The sequence below is a fragment of the Oryzias latipes genome, chromosome 20, assembly GCF_002234675.1.
Source record: "Oryzias latipes chromosome 20, ASM223467v1".
Taxonomy (NCBI): Eukaryota; Metazoa; Chordata; class Actinopteri; order Beloniformes; family Adrianichthyidae; genus Oryzias; species Oryzias latipes.
The window spans coordinates 25645420-25667734 of record NC_019878.2 but is presented as its reverse complement, the minus strand read 5'-3'; the positions used below and the strand labels follow the sequence as shown (position 1 = coordinate 25667734).

General features: G+C 46.0%; 2 protein-coding genes across 3 annotated transcripts in view; both read left to right on the top strand.

Annotated features, from left to right (window-relative positions):
• Positions 1-1167: 1167 nt before the first annotated feature.
• ptchd1 (patched domain containing 1) lies at positions 1168-16135 on the top strand. Of its 2 annotated transcripts, none has more exons than XM_020712756.2 (4): positions 1168-1381; positions 8015-8729; positions 13891-14573; positions 14649-16135. In XM_020712756.2, exons 2-4 carry the CDS (start codon positions 8036-8038, stop codon positions 15747-15749), a joined length of 2478 nt encoding a protein of 825 aa, XP_020568415.1. In that variant the 5' UTR covers positions 1168-1381; positions 8015-8035; the 3' UTR covers positions 15750-16135. The 2 variants fall into 2 exon arrangements, with proteins under 2 accessions (XP_020568415.1, XP_011487428.1); XM_011489126.2 differs by lacking the exon at positions 1168-1381 and adding an exon at positions 1388-2168.
• Positions 16136-20438: 4303 nt separating this feature from the next.
• adgrg2 (adhesion G protein-coupled receptor G2) overlaps positions 20439-22315 on the top strand; it is a 35459-nt gene continuing 33582 nt past the window's right edge. Inside the window, exons 1-2 of the mRNA XM_023950251.1 lie at positions 20439-20585; positions 20761-20927. Of these exons, the coding sequence (XP_023806019.1) occupies positions 20908-20927 (20 nt within the window). The 5' untranslated portion in view covers positions 20439-20585; positions 20761-20907. The remainder of the gene's footprint in view (positions 20586-20760; positions 20928-22315) is intronic.

Here is a 22315-nt window from a genome sequence, read left to right as displayed (position 1 = left end):
ATTTGGTGGACTGGGAGGGCTACGGTCCGGAGGAGCGGTCTTGGGTTCATCCCCTCCAGGTTCATTTTGGACCCTGTCCTAATTGCTCTGTTTCATCGGGATCACCCTGGGCAACCGGGTGGTCCGTCAGGAGACGGCCCTTAGGTGGGGGGCATGGTCAAGATTTGTCCTGGTTCTCCATTTCCGCCTTCCTCCCCACGCACCTGTTCACTGATCGCTGAGTTGCTTTAGCTGTGTCCCGGGTATCTTAGGTTGGTGTGTTTGCTCATTCTCTGCCAGTTGGTGGTTCCTCATCTCTTGTTGAATCCAGGTGTTGCTTCAAGTAATTCTTGTCTGTCTTGTTTCTACCGGCTTTCCCCCACTCAAGCATGAGTCTGTTTTGCTGTTGTGTGTCAGGTTTTGGTAATTTGTACCGGGATTTGTTGTCGGTTGTATCTTAAATGTAAACGTGTCTTGCACCTCTCGGCCACCGTAGCCGCACCTACCTCCCCACCACTCACGGGATTCCCCTCCATGTCAATGACGTCAGGCTTCCTCATATGCTCACCAGGACACCAGGCCCTTCAACGATTGGACCTTTGGACTCCCTAAATGAACTCCTTCTCAGCTGTGCAGGCCGTAACTTGGGTCTTCTCTCAAACATAAACAAAGGCTGCAAGATCACAGAAACATCCCCAAATTCTGGAGCTAAATCAGCAACTCTGAAATTTTTGAAAACTAAATCCTGGAAAACAAAACAAAATCTTCGCTGATTGGCCATGAGGCTGGTCAAAATCGGCGTAACGCCGGTGCTGAGCCTGCAGGGGCTTCATCCTGTGAGTCATCAAAATAATCTGTCTGGACAGATTTTCATTAGATCAGGGGCCCTACCCACCAGATTAGCATTACAGTTTAATCCAGCAGATTCTATAAAGTGGCGAAAGGCCAGAAAATGAGACAAACTCCCCCCCTTCTGATTTTCTAAAAACTGTGGTGACGGATTTTTTAAATCAAATCAATTTATAAAATGATCATTTTTTTGTAGGTGTTTTCCTCCAGAGTCCGTCTGCTTTGGTCTTTGTTTTAGATCAGCAGATCGGGAGTCAGCAGGTGTTTCTGATTGGGGGGGGGGGGGGGTCCTCATTGCCATAGGAACTACTTTGAACGGTTTCCATGGCAACGATCTACAAAACAGTGAAGGGAGCCCCTCCAGCAAATGTAAGTTTGTGAGGAAGATGAGGAAAGTTTACGCGGCGCTGCGGCTGCTGGTGAAGCTGCCTTCCAGGAAGTCACCGGAACTGCCCGGTGAGGCTCCGGTCCTCCGCATCACGGCAGCACAGAGAGAGGCGGGGCAGATGAACGGGATCCGCGAGCAGGGAGAGGCAGAGACGCTCAGTCCCTGGTAATTATCAGCAGAAGGAGCGGGCGCTGGCCGTAGCGTCCTGCCGCTCGGTTTGACTCCCTCAGACAAACGCCGGTGTTCCCTGTGCGACGCCTCCAGTTCCACCCAGCGGGAGGTGCAGTGACTCGTTGATGCGGGGTGGATCTGGGCGCGCGGTGGGACCGGGCTGCACACGCCCCTCCGCCTGCAGCGCAGCGCCGCGCGCACAACTTAGTTTTTGAAGGATGTGCACAGAGAGGCGCGAGCTGCTGCGCGCATCAGGTCTGCGCAGGCGTCTCCGTCTGGTCATCCTGGTTCGTTCACCTGTGGCCGAAGGAGGCCCGGTGACCTCCCGGACTCAGTGAGCCTCGGAGCCCGCCCATGACAGCCCCCGATGCTCAGCAGCGCTCCTGGGCTTTCCGGTCGGTGGGAGAGGCTCGAGCCGCGGCCGCGCGCTAGGATGCTGCGCCAGGTGTTGCACGCGGGCCTGAGGACTTCGTTCCGCGCGCTCGGCCGGTTCGTGGCGAGCCACGCGGTGTTCTTCGCCTCCGCGCCCATGCTCCTGTCCGTGCTGCTGGGGGCCAGCTTCAGCCGGTACCGCGTGGAGGATGACGTAGAGAGCCTGCTCGCGCCCAAACACAGCCTGGCCAAGATAGAGGGGAGCCTCGTGGAGAGCCTGTTCCCGGTCAACCGCTCCAGGCACGCGCTCTACTCCGACCTGCAGACACCGGGACGCTACGGGCGCGTGATCATCGCCGCGCGGAAGGGGAGCCTGCTGGAAGCCTTTCATCTGGACTCGGTTCTAGCGGTAAAACGGATTTGCTTTGATTTCCAGACACGTCATCAGGTAAAGGTGACAAACCTCCGTTTCACTTCAGGAATTCAAAGAAGAACAAACGGAGATAAAACAGGAGGAGACTTAAAAACAAAACGATTTTCAAAGAAAACGAGTGAAATCAGAGATTTACAGTAAACTAGAACGAAACAATTGGTGGGAATTCTAAGGATCTTTATTAGTTGTAAAGAAAATAAAACTGAAAATGTTAAAGCTCAAAAACTGAACAGTTGAAAATTTGTGTCATAAAAACTGATGGAATCAATAAATTAGTCAGGCAGCAGTTACTCCAAAAAACTTTGATAAAGACTAGAAATGACCAAACTTTTTAACTCAATCTAAAAAAAACCTCCGAAAATCTACTTTGAACAGGTAACATTTTAAGTCGTGCAAACATGTTCAAATGTGACAAAACTATCTTCAAAAAGTAGGAAAACTGTTCTCACTGTTACCCCAACAATAGTGAAGTCGAGTAAAATCTGTCCAACACAGCTGTGATCTGCTTGATCAAGTAGATTAGATTAGATCAACTTTATTCACCCACACTGGGGAAATTCTCTTATTTTCAGCAAAAAAAGACATTCAGAAGTCCAAACAGCAAAAGAATTGGCATAGCCAGAGGATAAAGTGACCTTCAGAACAACATTAGAGATAAGTTACATTATAAAACAACACTAGAGATACCCTATAACAAAGTCAATTAGATTTAAACAAAAATAACTAAGTAAAAGCTGAAGCAACTGTTAAAGAATAAAAAAACAACTGAAAAAAGACAATAACAGTTTGCAAAAATAAATAAAATGAGTGACTGCAATAAAAACCCTGTGGGACTGTGGAGTGAGTGTCACTGTAACACGGTGTTGTACAGTCTGATGGCTGGGGGGGGGGGGGGTATGACCTGCAGCAGCACCTTCTTGCACTGTGGGGGTAACAGTCTGGTGCTGAAGGAGCTGGTCAGCGCCTCTACATTTTGGTGTAGGGGGTGGGAGGGGTTATCCATGATGGATGTTAGCTTAGCTAACATCCTCCTGTCCGCCACCTCCTCAATGGACTCAAGTGTGCAGCCCAGGACAGAGCCGGCCCTCCTAACCAGTTTGTTAAGCCTCTTCAAGTCTCTGCCTGCACTGCCCCCCGCTCAGCACACAATTCCATAAAGGACCACTGAGGCCCCCACAGTGTCGTAAAAGGTCCTCAGCAGCTGTCTGCACACGCCAAAGGACCTCAGTCTCCTCAGCAGGTGAAGGCGACTCTGGCCCCTCCTGTACAGAGCATCCGTGTTGTTGGACCAGTCCAGTCTGTTGTTCAGGTGAACACCCAGGTATTTAAATGTGTCCACGACCTCAATGTCTGAACCCTGGATGTTCACCGGTGACTGTGATGGTGAGGACCTCCTGAAGTCCAGGATCAGCTCCTTTGTCTTGCTGGTGTTAAGCAGCAGGTGGTTAATTTCACACCAGCTAACAAAGTCAGTGATGACCCCCCTGTACTCCTGCTCATCCCCCCCTGATACACAGCCCACAATGGCACTGTCGTCTGAGAACTTCTGCAGATGACAGTGGTGGGAGTTGTAGGTGAAGTCTGATGTGTACAGGGTAAACAGGAATGGGGAGAGCACAGTCCCTTGAGGTGCCCCCGTGCTGCAGACCACCACATCAGACACACAGTCACGCAGCCTCACAAACTGTGGCCTGTCTGTGAGGTAGTTGATGGTCCAAGCAACCAGATGTTGGTCCACACCTGCAACCTCCAGCTTCCTCCTCAGCAGTGATGGCTGAATTGTGTTGAAAGCACTGGAGAAATCAAAAAACATGACTCTCACAGGGCTCCCAGGGGCCTCCAGGTGAGACAGGGCCCGATGCTGCAGGTAGATGATGGCGTCATCCACCCCGATGCCTGGTCGATATGCAAACTGCAGCGGGTCCAGTGCTGAGCTCACCTGGGTGCGGAGATGGCTGAGGATGATCCTCTCCATAGCCTTCATCAGGTGGGAAGTCAAGGCGACTGGTCTGAAGTGGTTCGGTTCTGTAGGACGAGATACTTTTGGAACTGGAACCAGGCAGGAAGTCTTCCAGAGGACTGGTACCTTCTCCAGTCTGAGACTCATATTAAATAAGAACTGCCCCCCCTCACAGAGCTGGTCTGCACACTCCCTGAGGAGCCTGGAGCTGATGTTGTCAGGGCCTGTTAACTCCATTCTAACCTGAGGCAGGGTGAGGCAGAGGGGGGTGGGGTACTCTACAGACAAGGAAAAAAAGTGTAGTTAGTCTTTTTGGGGGTGGCTATAAAACGTCTAAGCCAGCAGTAACCTTAGAAGACTGGCTGCTGCAGACCCTGCAACGGACTGGCAACCTGTCCAGGGTGTCCCCTGCCTTCACCCATAAGTGGCCTGGATAGGCTCCAGCAGCCCCGTGACCCGAATGGGACAAACGGAAGAAGATAAATGAAGGACTGGCTGCTGCAGTGGTTTACTTTTATACTGTATATAAACCTTAAACATGGCTGAAAGCTGCTGCAGTTATAATTATGGCTTAGCAAAAGTTAATTTAACCCCTTATGTCCTGAAATCTCTGATTGTAAAAAATCATCTGCCCCAAGGGAGGGACAGCCGGCACCGAGGTTTACTACACCAGGTACTTGCAGCAGGTACTTGCAGCAGGTAGTACCTAAGCAGCCATTTTTTACCAGTTAGAAACTCTGCTTGTTTGGATTTGGAACCCCTGTCATTTAAAGCTATATAAAGCTATAAAATGAACAGAAACTGTTAAAAATCTGATGTCAGCAACACGGTTAAATATAGAATCTAAGCTGCACAGAACATAGCTGTTTTTCTTTTGCAGACTTCACAGAGCTGAAATAGAGCTGGAAGACAGCGTCATTGGCAAAAGTCCTTAAGCGTCTTGCAAGTTGGCCTTTTCCCTGCATCTCTGTGTAGAAGACCCCCTTGTGAAGCAGAAGAGGTTATGTTGTGATAATGTTCAGTCCAGCAGACGGAACCAGCTTCACTGGAAAGGCAGAACAGCTGAAAGGCAATGGCAAAAGGAGTTTTGGCTCAGATATATAAATAAACCACAGCTGGACTCTTAGAGGACTTATTCACAGCTTTTCATTGCTAAAGAAATAAACAGGTAACACTAATTTCACAAAATGTTGTTCTTTCTCATCAGTAGAAAGATTCAAACTTCTCTGGTGTTTAACAGGTTATAAAAGATTATCTGGATACATTTGGAGGAAACTGTGTTTGCTAGCTTGAAGCAGAACGGTTTACTGTGAAGGCAGACCAATTAAAATCCAAAGACCACAGTGACCCTTTTGTTCTAGTAGAGACCAGCATGTGTCCACAGAGCTGCAGATTTCCTGACTAACGGGCAGGACAAAGAGCCCCCCATGGACGCATCAATCCTGTTACATAACCTGACTGCATCTGCAGGACGGAGCTCTTGCTTTTCTTGCGCCTCTGCTTAGTCTGGCTCAGGCTTCTACATGTGAGGTCCAACGTCCTCTAATTAGCCTTCTCCATCCCTCGGAGAGCTGGCCTGAAACTGTTGCCGGCTTGGAGATACCGGTAGTTTGTTGGATGATCTGTGGCAGAAGAACAGTTGTTAGCTCCTCAGCCTTTTCCCGTTTTCTGGATGGAACCAGAGGGATGGAGGAACGTACCCGAGTCCATCATTTCCTGTAGACTTTCACATGGAGACATGGGTCTTCTCCAGCGACCACTGAACAGGATGGTCAGACTTTTCTCTTTAGCTTCTTCAGGGCTGGATTTGATGTTTTAGTCCACAGAATTCCTCTTTGGTAAATCTGCTAAAGTACTCAACCTTTTAACAAGTTCATCATTCAATTCTGTTTATCACTTAGTTTCCATTTTCTTTCTAGATTTCATTCAAAATCTATTTTACTTGGTGATAAAAACATTTTTATCTGTTGGAACTTTAAAAAAATCGTAATATCGTACATTGAAAAAGTAAATGCATTGTTATAAATGAAAACAAAAAGAAGAAAAATCAATGACAGGATTTGATGAATGGAATTGTTAGTTTTTCTGGAATTAATGATCTGATCAATATCAATTCATTTATTCCTTTTTATCCTCGGCCCAGGATTTGGGATAGAAAGCCTCAAACACCTTAGCAGAAACATCTAAGTGTGTGAATGTCCTGGTTTCTATGTAAGAGGAGCGGAATCGTCACTACGTTGATTTCCATCCAGGTCACGGCCGTTCCCCTGCATCACATGATATTTATGCCTCACTGAGTTTTGCAGCTCATTCATATTACGCTGGACGCTACTGTTTAGAGATGTCGAATGAACTTATGCTTCTAAATAATTCAAACCTGCTCATAAATGTTCAAAACTGAGGCTTTTAAGGTTTAACCTGAACATTGACTGATAATCTACCATTATAATTCATAAGCACAGCAGATATTACAACTGGCCTCTAAAGTAGTCCTCTTTGTTTTTCCTCCAGAGGTTTGTAGATTCATTCTTCTCTGTACTCAGATTCATGTTCAGCGGGTGAAAACCTGAAGTGACTTTTGATTTTCTCATTTCTGTTCAGTGATGAGAGTAAAGAGGATCAGGACTCGTAAGTTCCTAACAAGAGTTCTAAATCCAAAAGGTTTTAGACGTAGAGAAACGCTTCTTTCATGGACAAACATCTTCCAGGCTTTGGAAGTTAAAGGTTAACCACCACAAACTGAAACAGCTACAAAAATGTGAACAATCACAGAAAAGGCAAAAGAGAACAGATGTTTGACTTTTCTAGAAGAGGCCATAGAGGAACTCCCAGGTTTCGGCTTCTTTTAACCAGATAAAAAAAGTCAAGTTCTAAGTTTCAACACAAACTCTGAAAAGTCTAAGGATGCACCAAAATACCATAAAAAACCTGATCATTAATCATAATCATAACCATTAATAAAAGTAGAGAAGCTGTAGGTTTCAGGCAGACGAGGATGAAAGAAAAGTTCATGAGATTCGGATCAGAGATAACCTGAAGGAGCTTCATTCAGACAGACAGCTCTCCTTCACTATTACAAGATCTTAAAACCAAAAATCCAAGCTTTAAGAAAGACTGCAGTGTGTCCATCATGTGACATCGTTCAGCAGCATTCTCAGGGTTTGTCATCACATCATAACCCGGATGAAGGTCCTGGATTGTCTCCGGGATCTTCCTCAGAACACGTGAGACGGGGTCCAGCAGATGTGGGAGAACAAAAATGATCAGATTTAGTGAATCACAAGAATGAATTGGGAGCTGCGTGTTCTAGAACCGCACTGGCACTGTGAAGAACTGAAAGTGTCAGAGTCCAGGTTTTCTGTCACTGTATGTAGCCTTGACTTGAGAAAGAGGAGGAATCTGAAAATGAGCTGCTGCTGGATTGAACCTGTCTCACCTTCCAGCTGTCTCACTTTTCCTGGCAGCTCTGCTACAGAAAAGCAGAAAAATGATGCTAAATGAGATTCCAGCCAAAAAGCATCCATGATGTGTTAAATGTGCGGCGGTAGAGGACTTGTTCCTCTGGATTTCTGTGTCAAACTATGAAAGCTATTGCTGTCGGCGATGCTCCTGCAGCCCTCTGAGCTCCGTGCGTATCGTGGCAGAGACTGGCATCAGGCCTGTTGCCTAGCAACCAGCACTGTGGAAGCTGGCACTGTAGTGTCTTTGCTATAGAAACGGAGAAGATCCTGACAGAACTATTGTTACCATGTTGAGTTAGACGTGCACCCCCGCACGTCTCTGCTCGTTTTGAACACAAACTGAAACTTCTGCAGGCGGCGCTCGGCGGCTCTTCACTGAAAGCATCTCTGTCTCCTCGCAGCTTCACAGGAACATCTACCAGATGCAGGTGATGTTTCCAGCCACGGGCCTCAGCAGCTTCAACTACTCCTTCTCCTACCTCTGTCTCCCAGACGACAAGAATGTCTGCATCGTCGATGACATCATCCGGGCCTTGGAAGAGATCCAGGCAGCCCGAGCCTCCAACCGCACTGTACCGGTCCTGCACTATCCCATCACGCAGCTGGCGGACGGACGACGGGCCTACATCGGTCACCAGCTGGGCGGCGTGCAGGGCTGGGGCCCCGGTGGGACGGTGCGAGCTCAGGGTACTGGAGGCAGGGGGGAAGGCGTGCGCTCTGCCAGGGCGTTGCAGCTCACCTACTACCTGCAGGTCCGTGGCGAGCTGATGGAGCAGGTGGCCGGCCTGTGGGAGAAAGCCTTCTGTTCTGAGCTCAAGCAGTTTGCAGCCTCACACTCCAAGTTGGGGATCTACCCCTCCACCTCGTCTTCTCTAAGGACTGACTTCCAGTTCTCCTCTGTGTTGGCCCACCGCCCTCTGCTGGCCAGCCTAGGCGTTTGCGGGGTGCTGGCCATCCTGTGTTGCTCCATGCAGGACTGTGTGAGGTCCAAACCCTGGTTGGGACCCTTGGCACTGCTGTCAATCACACTGTCTGGCCTTTCTGCTGCTGGAATCCTCAACCTGACTGGGGCCACATACAACTCCACTTACCTGGGCATCCCGTTCGTCATGCTTGGTAGGTGCACAGCCGTTTACCTGCATCTGTCAGAGTCCAAGCTGAGTGTAGGAGAGGCTCACCAACAACAGTAAAGAACAATCTTCTCCTTGTAGAGAAAGCTATCAAAGAAAAGATTGAATTTCTCTGCCAGAGAACATGACTGCATTCGGTTACCAAAAAACATAAAGGAGGAGTTTATGAAGGCTGCATCAGATGTTTAAGAGAACGGATTGTGAATTATTCACAAAAAACACGTGAAGAAACTATTAAAAGCTTCAGTTCAAGAATTAAATTCAAATAAAATAAAAAACTGCAACCCTGGAAGAAGTCTGACGTTCTAAAATTAATGAAAGAGAGGGACCGAGCACGGAAACAAAAAAGAAATCTCATAGTCTAAAATATCAATTTACAACATTAAGAAATAAAGTGGTAAAAAGCAAACAGAAGGCCAAAGCAGATTTTTTCTTGACAATTATTAAGAATGCCAAAGAGGATTCCAAAAGAAATTCAAGGAAACGACACAAAACGTAAAAAAGGTGTAGAAATAAAGGCAAAAGGACAAACTTCTAATGATCCAGATCCAGTTGCAGATGCCTTCAATAGATTTTTTATTGGATCTGTTTTCCAGTTGTTTCTAATGTAATGATTTGCATGTTTGTCCCATAAATGCAAAAGAGCCTCTATTTAGCTTAATGACTGGCACTGAAACTGAAGTCTCACAAACATTCAGGTCACTTAAAACAAGCAGAACAAAAGACATATTTGGAATGGATACTTTTGTGCTCAAAGAACTCAGCTCTACCTTAACATCTCCCTTAACCATTACTCTCCATCAATCATCTCTGAATCAATATTTCCTAATGCATGGAAGTCATCAGTGATTCTAATCTACAACAACAGAAACTCCATGTTGCTTTCAAATAACAGCCCAATCAAGATCGTAGAAAAGCTTATTCCCCAACAAATCATTTCACACCTCAACAATTCCTCTTTTTCTCTTCATCCAATGCAGTTTTAGAGCTCAGCACTCAACAGAGACAGCTAACTGCTTTTTCATAGAAAACATTAAACATCTATTAGATAAGGCTGGGGTAGTTGGGGCTGTGTTTCTCGACCTAAAAAAAAGCTTTTAAAACAATAAATCATAAAAAACTTCTGACTAAACTAACCACATTCAATTTCTTCTTGAACACTATAAAATGGATAGAACCATATTTATCAAATAGATCTCAGTCAGGATAAATCATCATCATCATCCTCCTCTCCACATCTCTACAGGTGTTCTGCGAGGTTCCATTCTAGGGCCTCCAATTGTCTCTGTCTACATGAATAACCTCCCTTCTGTTTGTTCAAATGTCTTCATTTAGATGTATGCTGATGACACTGTCATTTATGCAAATGGAAAAAACCCATCTGAGGTGGCAGAGAGTCTCTCTAAAACAATGGGACATGTTACAGAATGGTTGGAACAGTCGAGTTTAAGTCTAAATGTGAACAAAACAGTTGCAATGATCTTTTCCAAAACAAACCGTGAAAATATTCTGTCTGATGTTTTTGTGGCAGGAAAGAAAATTGAAGTTGTTGAAGAATGTGAATATCTGGCATTTTAATTGATAGAACATTCAATTTTAAATGTCAAATCCAAAAAGTATGTAACTGTGTTAAGTTGAACGTGTCTAATTTTAGATTTGTTTGGACAAATCTTTCACTGCAAGCTGCTGCAATGTTCATGAATGCAATGATCATGTCACACATGACATACTGTCTGGTCGCAGCCAAACAAATCAGCATTAAAACCTCTGGAGTCACTTTACAAACAAAACAAATGCTCGATAAAAAACCATTAAGACTGTGACGTTTTACAAAACACAAACTGTTAAGATGGGAGAAGATGATTAAGTATACAAAACTATGGCTGTTTTATCAAACCATCAATGGTCTGACATCCCCTCCACTCAGTCAGTTTGTTGAAATTAGATCCTTCTCCCAAAGAGACGCGAGTTTTACAGGATTTTATGAGAACTTGATTGACGCTTCGGATCGTCCAATGCTTTGACTAAAATTATGGGATTTTATTTGACAGGTTGACATGTTTGACTCTTTGTAGTGTTTACAAGTGCAGTAAATCATAAATGTAGTATGTAAAAAGAAAAGAGATCCTACCAGCTGCAGATGACAAACTCACACACTGTGAGTACAGAATTTGAAAGTAGCTCTACCTGTCCCATGGATGAAGATCATCATAACAAATAATCTGTTCCATCATACTTGAGAAACAGCTCAGCCTTTAAAAGCCTTTTTCAAGTAGATGATCTGTTAAAAAGTGTTGTGTTTAAAATTTGGATATAAAGTATAGTTTGTATGCATCATCTGGTCATGAGGGAGCATGTCCAGTCTGTCTGATTTACAATCACTGATGGAAAACCTCCAGCAGAGCAACATATCATCTGCATAAAACGGACACTTCCGTCTCTGTTCTGTAGTTTTCGCCTTTTCAGGCTTTTAACTTTCTAAATTACCTTATTTTATTTTTTTTGGTCTGAAGTATCACTCAGACCGTGGTCAGAATGTGAAGAACAATCATTTGCCCTCTGGATCTTTTCTTTTCATTCTGTTAAACATGATGATAGAAAGGATTCTGTTTAATATCCTTTATACCGAGTGAATACTCGATTCTGATTGGCTGATGGGTGTGCATTAAAAAGTGATAAACCACAGTGATAATGCACACCCGAAAAAGTAGTTCTGGTCACATAGCCTACATGTTCTGTATCACTGTGCTAGCTTCTTGTAAACAAACTTTATCTTCATCATCTGGACAAAAACAAGCGGGAAGAGGAGAACTTTCTCTCTTCTGTGATGCTTTATTTAACACATCGTGACGACCAGCATAGATATCGCTTTCCTTTGCTGCCGCAGTTATGACTGAGATGGCGCCGCACCACGTAACAAATACAAAAATAACAAGAATAAAGTACTAAAAACTGATTGAATATTTATTAATTGTGTTAGTGGCATAAGTGGGTAAACGGCCTTCCAAGTGTCCATGATCAGAAATGAACGCGCTTCGCTCCGCGTCAGACGGTTCAGGCTTCCACAGCGTGCGTTAATGTCTGATAATGTACAATTTCATGGGCCATTAACCCTTACTTAATACTTTCCATTCAAAACTAGCGATGCTAGAGGATGAGTGAATCAACTGTCCTGAGGTCGTCCTGCAGAGGGGATCTGGATGTGATCTCTGGAGCTGCAGAGACACTGATTAACATCAAATATTTCAGTTATGTTTGAGTTTTTTTGATGTTTAAGGGTAGGGTTTCTGAAGTTGCAGGAGTCTGTTGGGTTCATTAACGTTTTTATGTTTTTGCAGTTGTTTTTTGGGCTTCATGGACCTGAAAGATGTTTCTGGAAAAACCTTCAGAATTTTTTTAAGTCTTCTTTGTGTTGTTCTGCCGTTCTATGGAGTGATATTTCTGCCACCACGTTGCACACAAGTTGCAGGTGAAAATATTAAATATTTTATTATATATTATAATATATATTATATATGACTGTCACTGGCATCGCCAAAAAGAAATTCGCATACGTTGTGTGTCATCTCACTTTTTTCCTATCTTTGCTGAGTTAAGTTTCGGTTTGACGTGAGCAAAAGCTGCCATTAAACAACTGCTGATTGGTCCAGATTCTAACCAATCAAGTGTCTCTGTCTCAGATTGACGGTACTCTGAGTCAGACTTGGACTTTGGACTTTGTGTCGGTTCTGTTCTAACAGGGTTCTGCCGTTTTCAACCCTTCTGGCCCGTTTTTCTCAGAGTGAAACCCAGAAGGAGCAGCAAAGCAGCTAAAATCAAACAGAGTTTTGTATTTATTCATGTCTGTGTAGAGACCAACGTGTTTAAAACGTCTGCAGCAGGAAAAAAACGTCCGAGCTCCGACTCCGTCCAGTCAGAAGAAGTTAAACTTTTTAAGATTTTATCTGAACTATTGTTTTATTTTAATCAATAATTTTTGAAATATTAAGAGAAAATAGCATTTTTATGACTAATATTTTTTAACTTTAGACAAACGCTCACAAGTTCTAAAACATGAGACACTGTGAAAATGATAATAAAAGTTAAAAATGCTTCTTCTGCTAAATACATTTAGTCTGCTGTGGTGAGCCATCAATCTTTTGCTCATTATTGCTGTTCATCTAATATCCCAAACACGTGTGCAGCATTAAATAATATGTGCTTTAAATCTTTTATGGTTTTGTTTTAACTAACAGATCATAAAGAAAATTACTTTTCACTAATAATTTGCTCTGCAGGATTCACAGATCACACAGACCTGTTGATTTAATGTCAGCAGATAAACTTTACAGTTTATTTTACAGTTTCAGCCATAAATTCACAAATCTGACTTAATAAAAATCAACCAATGCTAAAAAAAGAAAGTATGAATTATTATAATTTATTATTAAAAAATGAAAACGTCTTCATCCAAAAAGACAAAAATGAGGGTAAAAAGAGCTGCTTCAGCCTCTGAGCCTCGGCAGCAGACACATGTTAGATTCATATGGCAATTTGATTGGTTAGAATCTGGACCAATCAGCAGCTGTTTAATGGACGTCAAACCGAAACTTAACTTAGCAAAGATAGGAAAAAAGTGAGATGACACACAACGCATGCGAATTTCTTTTTGGCGATGCCAGTGGCAGTCATATCACGCTAAGTCGCGCTCAAAGTAGTCAGCAAAATCAAAGATAGGACAAAAGCGAGATTTGACACAACGCACGCAAAAACATGTTTTGCAAACGCAAAAAACGTTATTGAAAGCAAAAAAAAATTGAAAGCAAAAAATATATATCAAAGCAGAATAATAAATGATTAAAAAACAAAAATTTAATATTTTCACCTGCAACTTAGACAGTTTTTTGTGCAACGTGGTGGCAGAAATATCACTCCTCACCGTTCAGGAATCCTGCAGAACCATAGAACGTTGTGCATTTAAACCCATCCACTATTGTTCTGAAGTCCAAGAGCTGAGATGTTTTTAAAGAGCAAATGACGGAAAACTTTCAGTCGTCTGGTGAAGAAGGAAAACCTGTTGTAACGCAAACTGCATTTTTAACCCCTAAACTCTGGAAAGAATGGGCTCAGTGAGCATGTGCTGTGTTTTCTCCTGTCTGCTCCGTTAGGTCACGGGCTCTTTGGCTCCTTCGAAATGCTGTCGTCATGGAGACGCACGCGGGAGGACCAGCACGTTAAGGAGCGAGTGGCGAGCGTCTTTGAGGACGTCATGCTGCGATTCTCCGGCTCCACGATGCTCCACCTGATGACTCTGGGCCTGGCTGCCTCGCCGCTCACCAACATGGAGGCCGTCCGGCTCTTCTGCCGCACCGCCGCCCTGGCAGTGACCGTCAGCTACATCTACATGCTCTCCTTCTACAGCTCGTGTCTGGTGTTTACGGGGTACCTGGAGACCGGCTACCGGCACGGCTGCTTCTGCCGGCGCGTCCCCAAACCGGACAGGCTGAGCTGTAAACCAGCCTGGTATCGATGCTTGATGTTCACCCGGTACCAGGATGAGACGCAGACCACCAACCCTCAGCTCGACCCGTCTCACACTCATATACCAAATTCAGACTTGACCCAGACGCGCACAACCATCAGCACGGGCGTGCACGCACATGTGGGTAACTGCACACACTTGCACCCACAGGCCAATGTCTCTGCGAGCACAGACCCCCAGGACTCGCACCTGTTGCTGGGGTGTGTGAGGCGTTGCTATGGAAACTGGATCACCAACACTTATGTGAAACCTTTTGTGGTCCTTCTCTACCTGGTTTACATCTCCTTCGGTTTGATGGGATTTCTCCAGGTGAGATGCCGTCACACAAACCAGCACCTCACAACTGGTGTGAGCTTTGCAGCTTAACACACTGTTTCTGTTCAGGTCACCCAGGGCTCTGATCCCAGTGCAGTGGTTGCCATGGATACAGCGACAGTCCTGTACACACGGGCGCAGCAACGTTACTTCAGCTCCTATTCGCCTGTGATTGGATTCTACATCTATGAGAGCGCCCCCTACTGGAATGCGTCTGTGCAGCGGGACCTGCTGGAGTACGCCAAAGGCTTCCAGAGGATCAGCTGGCTGGAAGCTTACCTGAACTACCTGTCAGACCACAACCAGTCCACCAGCCTGCCAAGGGAGAACTTCACCTACACGCTGCGCCACTCTTTCCTCCGCGATCCACAGTTTGCACACTTTGCAGACGACATCATCTTTGCAGAGCGTGGTCAAGGGGAGGAGCCAGATCTGGCAGCTTCTCGCATCTTCCTGGTCGCTAAGACGACGGAAAACAAGCGCGAGGAGATGTCAGTTCTGCTGGACACGCTGCGGCGCCTGTCCCTTACCTCTCGAGTTCGCTTTCTGATTTTTAACCCCTCGTTTGTGTACTTGGACCGATATGCAGCTGCGGTCAGCTCCCCGCTCAGACACTCCCTGCTGGCCGTGCTTTTCCTCCTGGGTCTGTCCTCTCTGGCCATCGTGGAGCCGCTGGTCTCTGTGTGGTTGGGCCTCACCTTACTTTCCGTCCAGTTCGGGGTGCTGGGGTTCATGACCCTGTGGGGCGTGGAGCTGGACTGCATGTCTGTTTTGTGTCTCATCTCGGCTTTGGGGCACTCGGCGGACTGCAGTGGGCCGCTCCTGTGCGGTTTTGCCTCAGGCCAAGGGGAAAGCAGGACTCGCTGGGTGAGAGCGGCGCTTGAGAGACACGGCGTTCCGTCTCTGCAGACGCTCATCTGCTACAGCGCGGCGCTGCTACCGCTCGGCTCCGTGCGCTCCAACCTCACGCAGACGATGTTTCGCTGCCTCACTCTCACGGCCAGCTGCTCGGCCCTGCACACCTTAGCCTTCCTGCCCGCCCTCCTCACCTTCCTGCCCCCCTCCAAGAACCGAGGCCTCCGACCTGCGGGGGAGAACCAGAGACAGGGGGTGGAGTGCGTCGAGATGAATGACAGCACCAGAGTCGTTGATCAAATCACCACCGTTTGAGGACGGAACACCTTCTCATCCGAACCTGCTGGAGCCGGGTGGGGGCGGAGTCATGGTGGTGGTGGGGTCCTCAGAGCACAACTCCACCCACATGAGGAGAGCCAGGAAAGGCAGCAGAATAAAGCTGGGCATTAATGATTTCAGTGTGTCGTTTCCATGGTTACCTCCCTGACGCTGAATGAAGTTTGACTCATTCACAACTTAAGTACCTGCCCACATAGGACCCCTAAAGAAGCTCCACCCCTTCACCCTCCACATGTGCTTTAGACCTTTATCACTCTGTTTGCCTTCTGCTGCCAGCCGACCATTACGAGCTGCAGAGCTGAGAGCCAAGACTCTATGATTTCTACTTTGATGCTGACCAAATAAAACAATGAAAGAAACTGCTTCTGTGGGTGTGTTGTTGATAGAAAACAGGAAGGAGCATGGAAGGTATGGAAACAACACAATAGGTTTAAAAAGTTCCATGGATTTAGTCTTTCAGGTTGAGGCTGTTTGCCTCTAACCAAAGACCTGACTGCTCTGGATCACATAGACCTCAGAAAACCCGCTGAGGGTTGAGAGGAGTCTACAGCAGTCCTTTATCCTCGCCCAAAGCAGGCGGCGTGTGCACGTTAGCGCGTGCAAAAGACTCACCAGGTGTCGAATGTTTCTCATGTCGCCTCGGCAAAAATCTTCCTCTTGAAAAAAATCATTTATTTGAACAACAGAAGTTCGGAAGGTTTGCAGTTTCAAAAACGCTTTTCCTTCTCACTGTCCCCAAAAACTAAGAGCTACACCTGAAGGCCCGTACACACCGGGACGAATATTCGCCAGCGTTATTCGCCACGTTTTTTGTGTTCACACCCAGGCGATTTTCGCTGACGATGAGCCGAGCGAACATACAATTTCATTCCCTGACATTAGATGGCGCTTGATGTAAAACAGAAATACTCCTGTACACAAGGTGGCGCTGCGCAACTTTACGCTTCTTAAAGTCGCTTTTCACTCAGAAGAAGAGAGTAAGTATTTACGCGCTTGTCAGAATCATACAAAGAAAACATGAATATTTCAAGCACCAGTAGCTCCAACTGCTGCTTGGTTCGGGGATATTTTAGAATGTCCGTCATTATTTCTTCGCGGCTGTGTAGACGCTACTTGGCGTCTATCTTCTTCGCTGGTATGTGTGTTCAGAAAGGCAGTTTTGTGTTTGAGCGCCCCCAAGTTGTGTTTTACTGTAACTTCAGAGGCTCCAGACACGTGTGCAAAAGCGCCATTCTCATTGGTCGAATAGATTTCGACGCAAGGCGTCAAAAAAAATAAATGAACCCGAGGCGGTTTTTTTTTGACGCTTTGACGCGTGGCGTTTTTTCGCGTCGGTGTGCACACTCTCATTGGTGCCCTTTGTTTAGTCACGAGGCGTTAAACGTCGGCGAAAATCGCCGGCGAAATTCGTCCCGGTGTGAACGGGCCTTTAGGCTGCAGGTGAGCACAGATTGCAAGAGAGGAGGAGGAAATAACAAATCCAAATCCATTTTTATATGAAAACAAAGGAGCTGTCATATTATGGCCTGGAGAACATCAGCCTCTCAGACACAGTGGAGGTATTATAGTGGTTTGGGCTGCTTTGCGGTTACATAAAAGGAAGGATATGCTGTAATTTATAAAAAGATCTGCTGCTTAGCTGAACATATGTTGCACTCAGAAACCTGATCATTGCAGGAAAGTTGCACAGTTCAGCATTTAGTAGAGAGGCATCCATCCATCGGTCCAGCCATCTTCTAAACCTGCTTTTTGTCTTTTGGAGTCACAAGGTTGCTGGAGCCTATCCCAGCTCCTGATTGGTGAGTGTGGGGTCCATCACAGAGACACACTCACATCACACTTAAATGGTAAATAGCGTATGCTACTAAAGTGGGCTTTAGTGTCTTGCCCAAGGACACATGGGCAGGCAAGGCAGCAATTGAACCTGCAAAGTTCCAATCAGAGTTGGACCACTGTACCTCTGTACCAGGCCGCCCCAAAGGAGAATTTGGAATGACCAGTTAACCTTTGTGGTATGTGTTTATCCTAAAAGCAGCAGTCAGAGGTTCAGTTCTGGTCCACACCAACTCAAATGTGTTCATCAGGACCAGCCAACGAAAACAGCAGCAGGAGCGTCGTTGCACCGCCCTCTACTGGTGGGTGAGCACACTTACCCAGACGTGACAACTTTCTGAAAGACAACGGGACAAAAGTTTGATTAAAACCATGTTAATAGATGTCTAAAACCCTGCAGCCACTCCATCCTGACCCTTTAGATCAGCTGTTGATGATAAAAGAGAAAACTGATTTAGGACACAGATCAACAGGAAGTGAAGCTAAATGGAGTTCTAAAGAAAGAAGATAGTTGTATGTTTGTTTCTTTTCCACAATAGCAATTGTATTTATGCATAGATGAAAGAATAAAAATCCTTCCTGTTAGCAGTGAACTCCTTCAAGGGTCTCTGCTTCCGAATTTTTTTAATGAAGAAATGATGAATAAAATTCAGAAAAAGACTGACAGAGGTCGGCCCTCAGTCTCTGTTTTTGGGGCAAAAGGCTGTATATTCGGCCCTCAGTCTCCTCTGTTTTTGGGGCGTAAGGCCGTAGATTCGGCCCTCAGTCTCCTCTGTTTTTGGGGTGTGAGGCTGTATATTCGGCCCTCAGTGTCCTCTCTTTTAGGGGCATAAGGCCGTAGATTCGGCCCTCAGTCTCCTCTCTTTTTGGGGCGTAAGGCTGTATATTCGGCCCTCAGTCTCCTCTGTTTTTGGGGCGTAAGGCTGTATATTCGGCCCTCAGTCTCCTCTGTTTTTGGGGTGTGAGGCTGTATATTCGGCCCTCAGTCTCCTCTCTTTTTGGGGCGTAAGGCTGTATATTCGGCCCTCAGTCTCCTCTGTTTTTGGGGCGTAAGGCTGTATATTCGGCCCTCAGTCTCCTCTGTTTTTGGGGTGTGAGGCTGTATATTCGGCCCTCAGTCTCCTCTGTTTTTGGGGTGTAAGGCCGTAGATTCGGCCCTCAGTCTCCTCTGTTTTTGGGGTGTAATGCTGTATATTCGGCTCTCAGTCTCCTCTGTTTTTGGGGTGTAAGGTCGTAGATTTGGCCCTCAGTCTCCTCTGTTTTTGGGGCGTAAGGCTGTATATTCGGCTCTCAGTCTCCTCTGTTTTTGGGGTGTAAGGCCGTAGATTCGGCCCTCAGTCTCCTCTGTTTTTGGGGTGTAAGGCCGTAGATTCGGCCCTCAGTCTCCTCTGTTTTTGGGGTGTAAGGCCGTAGATTTGGCCCTCAGTCTCCTCTGTTTTTGGGGTGTAATGCTGTATATTCGGCCCTCAGTCTCCTCTGTTTTTGGGGTGTAAGGCCGTAGATTCGGCCCTCAGTCTCCTCTGTTTTTGGGGCGTAAGGCTGTATATTCGGCCCTCAGTCTCCTCTGTTTTTGGGGTGTGAGGCTGTATATTCGGCCCTCAGTCTCCTCTGTTTTTGGGGCGTAAGGCTGTATATTCGGCCCTCAGTCTCCTCTGTTTTTGGGGCATAAGGCTGTATATTCGGCCCTCAGTCTCCTCTGTTTTTGGGGGGTAAGGCTGTATATTCGGCCCTCAGTCTCCTCTGTTTTTGGGGTGTGAGGCTGTGTATTCGACCCTCAGTCTCCTCTGTTTTTGGGGCGTAAGGCTGTATATTCGGCCCTCAGTCTCCTCTGTTTTTGGGGCGTAAGGCTGTATATTCGGCCCTCAGTCTCCTCTGTTTTTGGGGTCTGAGGCTGTATATTCGGCCCTCAGTCTCCTCTGTTTTTGGGGCGTAAGGCTGTATATTCGGCCCTCAGTCTCCTCTGTTTTTGGGGTGTGAGGCTGTATATTCGGCCCTCAGTCTCCTCTGTTTTTGGGGCGTAAGGCTGTATATTCGGCCCTCAGTCTCCTCTGTTTTTGGGGCGTAAGGCTGTATATTCGGCCCTCAGTCTCCTCTGTTTTTGGGGCGTAAGGCTGTATATTCGGCCCTCAGTCTCCTCTGTTTTTGGGGTGTAATGCCGTAGATTCGCCCCTCAGTCTCCTCTGTTTTTGGGGCGTAAGGCTGTATATTCGGCTCTCAGTCTCCTCTGTTTTTGGGGTGTAATGCCGTAGATTCGCCCCTCAGTCTCCTCTGTTTTTGGGGCGTAAGGCCGTAGATTCGGCCCTCAGTCTCCTCTGTTTTTGGGGCGTAAGGCCGTAGATTCGGCCCTCAGTCTCCTCTGTTTTTGGGGTGTAATGCCGTAGATTCGCCCCTCAGTCTCCTCTGTTTTTGGGGCGTAAGGCCGTAGATTCGGCCCTCAGTCTACTCTGTTTTTGGGGCGTAAGGCCGTAGATTCGGCCCTCAGTCTCCTCTGTTTTTGGGGTGTAAGGCCCTAGATTCACAGAAGTTCTGTCTTTTTGTCCTGCACTGCGTCCACATGGAGGAGAAGAAGAACGGCTGCAGTCAGGCTCTGCTCCACTGCTTCGACACCGTGCTGTTCCTCTTCACTAAAATCTAACAAAGGCCTGACACTGGATACAGTGGAAAACACCCCTCTGCTGCCCTCTTGTGGAGGGTAACACTGTCGCCCTCAGGCTGCTCCGCTCCTGTTGGATTAATTTGGCGTCTGACGGCAAACATCATTCCTGACGTTCCTGCTGCGTAGAGGACAGACGCATGAAGTTAGACTGGTTTGTCAACATTAATTCACCGTTTCACACTTGGTATTGTTTATCTCTGCCTTTCCCCACTGATAACTCACACAAGTGTGAACTAGCAGAGACGCACAAAGACAGCAGGTCCAGACTGTGAGAAGGAACTGCCTGGCCCCTGGATCCGGTACTACCAGCTGCTGCTTCCTTGGTGAGCCTTTAAACCGAGATCAACAGAAAAGGACAGAAAAAAGAGTAGAACTTTTGTAATCTCCTGCTCCTTTGTTGGTACGTGTTCTCGTGTGCATACAATGTCCTGCAGGCTTTGCATGGCAGTTTGTGATTTCCTGACACTCATAGAAACACGCCTTTCTTTTATGAAACAGGCGTGACGTGAAAGCTCAGCGTGAGAGCAGCCAAGTCAGGCAGCCAAAAGACGAGAAAGAAGCTCTGGAAGGATGGAACCACAAGTTCAGAGCACAGAGAAGATGACATGTCCTCCTCCGTAGGATTCCCACGCCCGTCATCAGCCGATGCTCCAAACAGGCATCAGGTGAGTTCCCTAAACACATCACTCTTTACAAAAAGTAACACATTCAAACAGAAAACCCGAGCGTGGGAGAGTGACACCGCAGGTACAAGCTTCTCATAGATTTTATTTTTGCCTTGATGTGTTTAACCAGAAAAGTTCTGGAAGTTTCTGACTAAAGTGAGCAGATCTGAGGGAAACGCTGGAACAAAACACCTCTATGGATCAACAACAGTAGAAAGTACAGCCTCAACAATGCCGAGAGATGACAAGGTTCCACACTCTGTCAGCTTAACTGAAGATGAAAATGCTTCATCATTTGGTCCAAAAGGAACTAGTTTGTAAAAGTTTCAACCAAATAAATCTGCTCTGAAACATTTCTTTTCTGTTTTTTTCTTAGAGCTCAGGCAGGAATTGTTGAGAAAAAGTTTTCATTTAAAGAACAAAAATGAAATTTGGTTCAAAATTGGGATGTCTTTCTTGTTTCTTTATGACAAAGTTACAGCTGAATTTCAGCTCAAGTCTTTGTAATTATTTCAAAAACGTCGACGTAAACTTTCTGAAACTAAATTCCTTGACATCATTATTCCATCAAACGAACTGAGAACAAAGCAGAACAGCGCAGTAATGACCGGCTTCATCCTTTGGGGAACCTGTTTGTTGCTAAAAAATCCTTTTACCAGTTAGTGTTCATTAACTAGTTAGCTTTACCCACCTTTCTTTTTACGTTTTGAGGAACTAATAAATGTCTAAAAAAGCCAAAACAGGCTTCATTTAAGAACATGTGTTATGTCTTTTGTCTGACGTTACAGTTTAAACAAATATGTTTCTGTGACAGTGAAATAAATGGGGCTAAAATCCTCAAACGCTCATCTTTTTGATTATGTGGATGGTTTTCGGAGCTGAATGAAGGACGCTGATTAAAGAGTGGAAATGAGAGCGCGAGTCTCCTCTGGGCGTCGTTCTGTTATTCAAACCTGAAGGAACAGATATGGGATCATCGTCTTTCTCATTCATCGGGTTCGGGCTGGGCTCTGTTCTTCCTTCACACGATTCAGAAGTAATGAAAAGGACGTTTCTTCTGCCTGTGGCTGTAAAACAACTATCTGTCCTTCAGTTACTTTGATGGATGTGTATATTATGTTTTCCCCTCCGTTTCTTAAAAGTTCTCCAGCGGGTTTGAATGTATTTCTATAAGCAGTTTATGTAAAGGAGCTGTTCTTCTGAGATACAGATCAGATGATTGTTTCTCTGGTTAAAACACAGATGTGCTGATGGCGTGTTGGGGAATGCGTCTGCTGAAGTGAGGCCATGTGATGCTCACACAGAGAAGGTTTTTTAGGCGCATAGAGTCTGATGTAACTTCACCCACAGGTCTGCTCCTCCCTGCTCCTCCGTCCATTCCTGCATTA

Coding starts and splice junctions, on each gene's coding strand:
- ptchd1 (XM_011489126.2), top strand. CDS start 1,755: ATGCTCAGCAGCGCTCCTGGGCTTTCCGGTCGGTGGGAGAGGCTCGAG. Junction 2,169..8,014: donor ATCTGGACTCGGTTCTAGCG/GTAAAACGGATT, acceptor GTCTCCTCGCAG/CTTCACAGGAACATCTACCA. Junction 14,574..14,648: donor GTTTGATGGGATTTCTCCAG/GTGAGATGCCGT, acceptor GTTTCTGTTCAG/GTCACCCAGGGCTCTGATCC.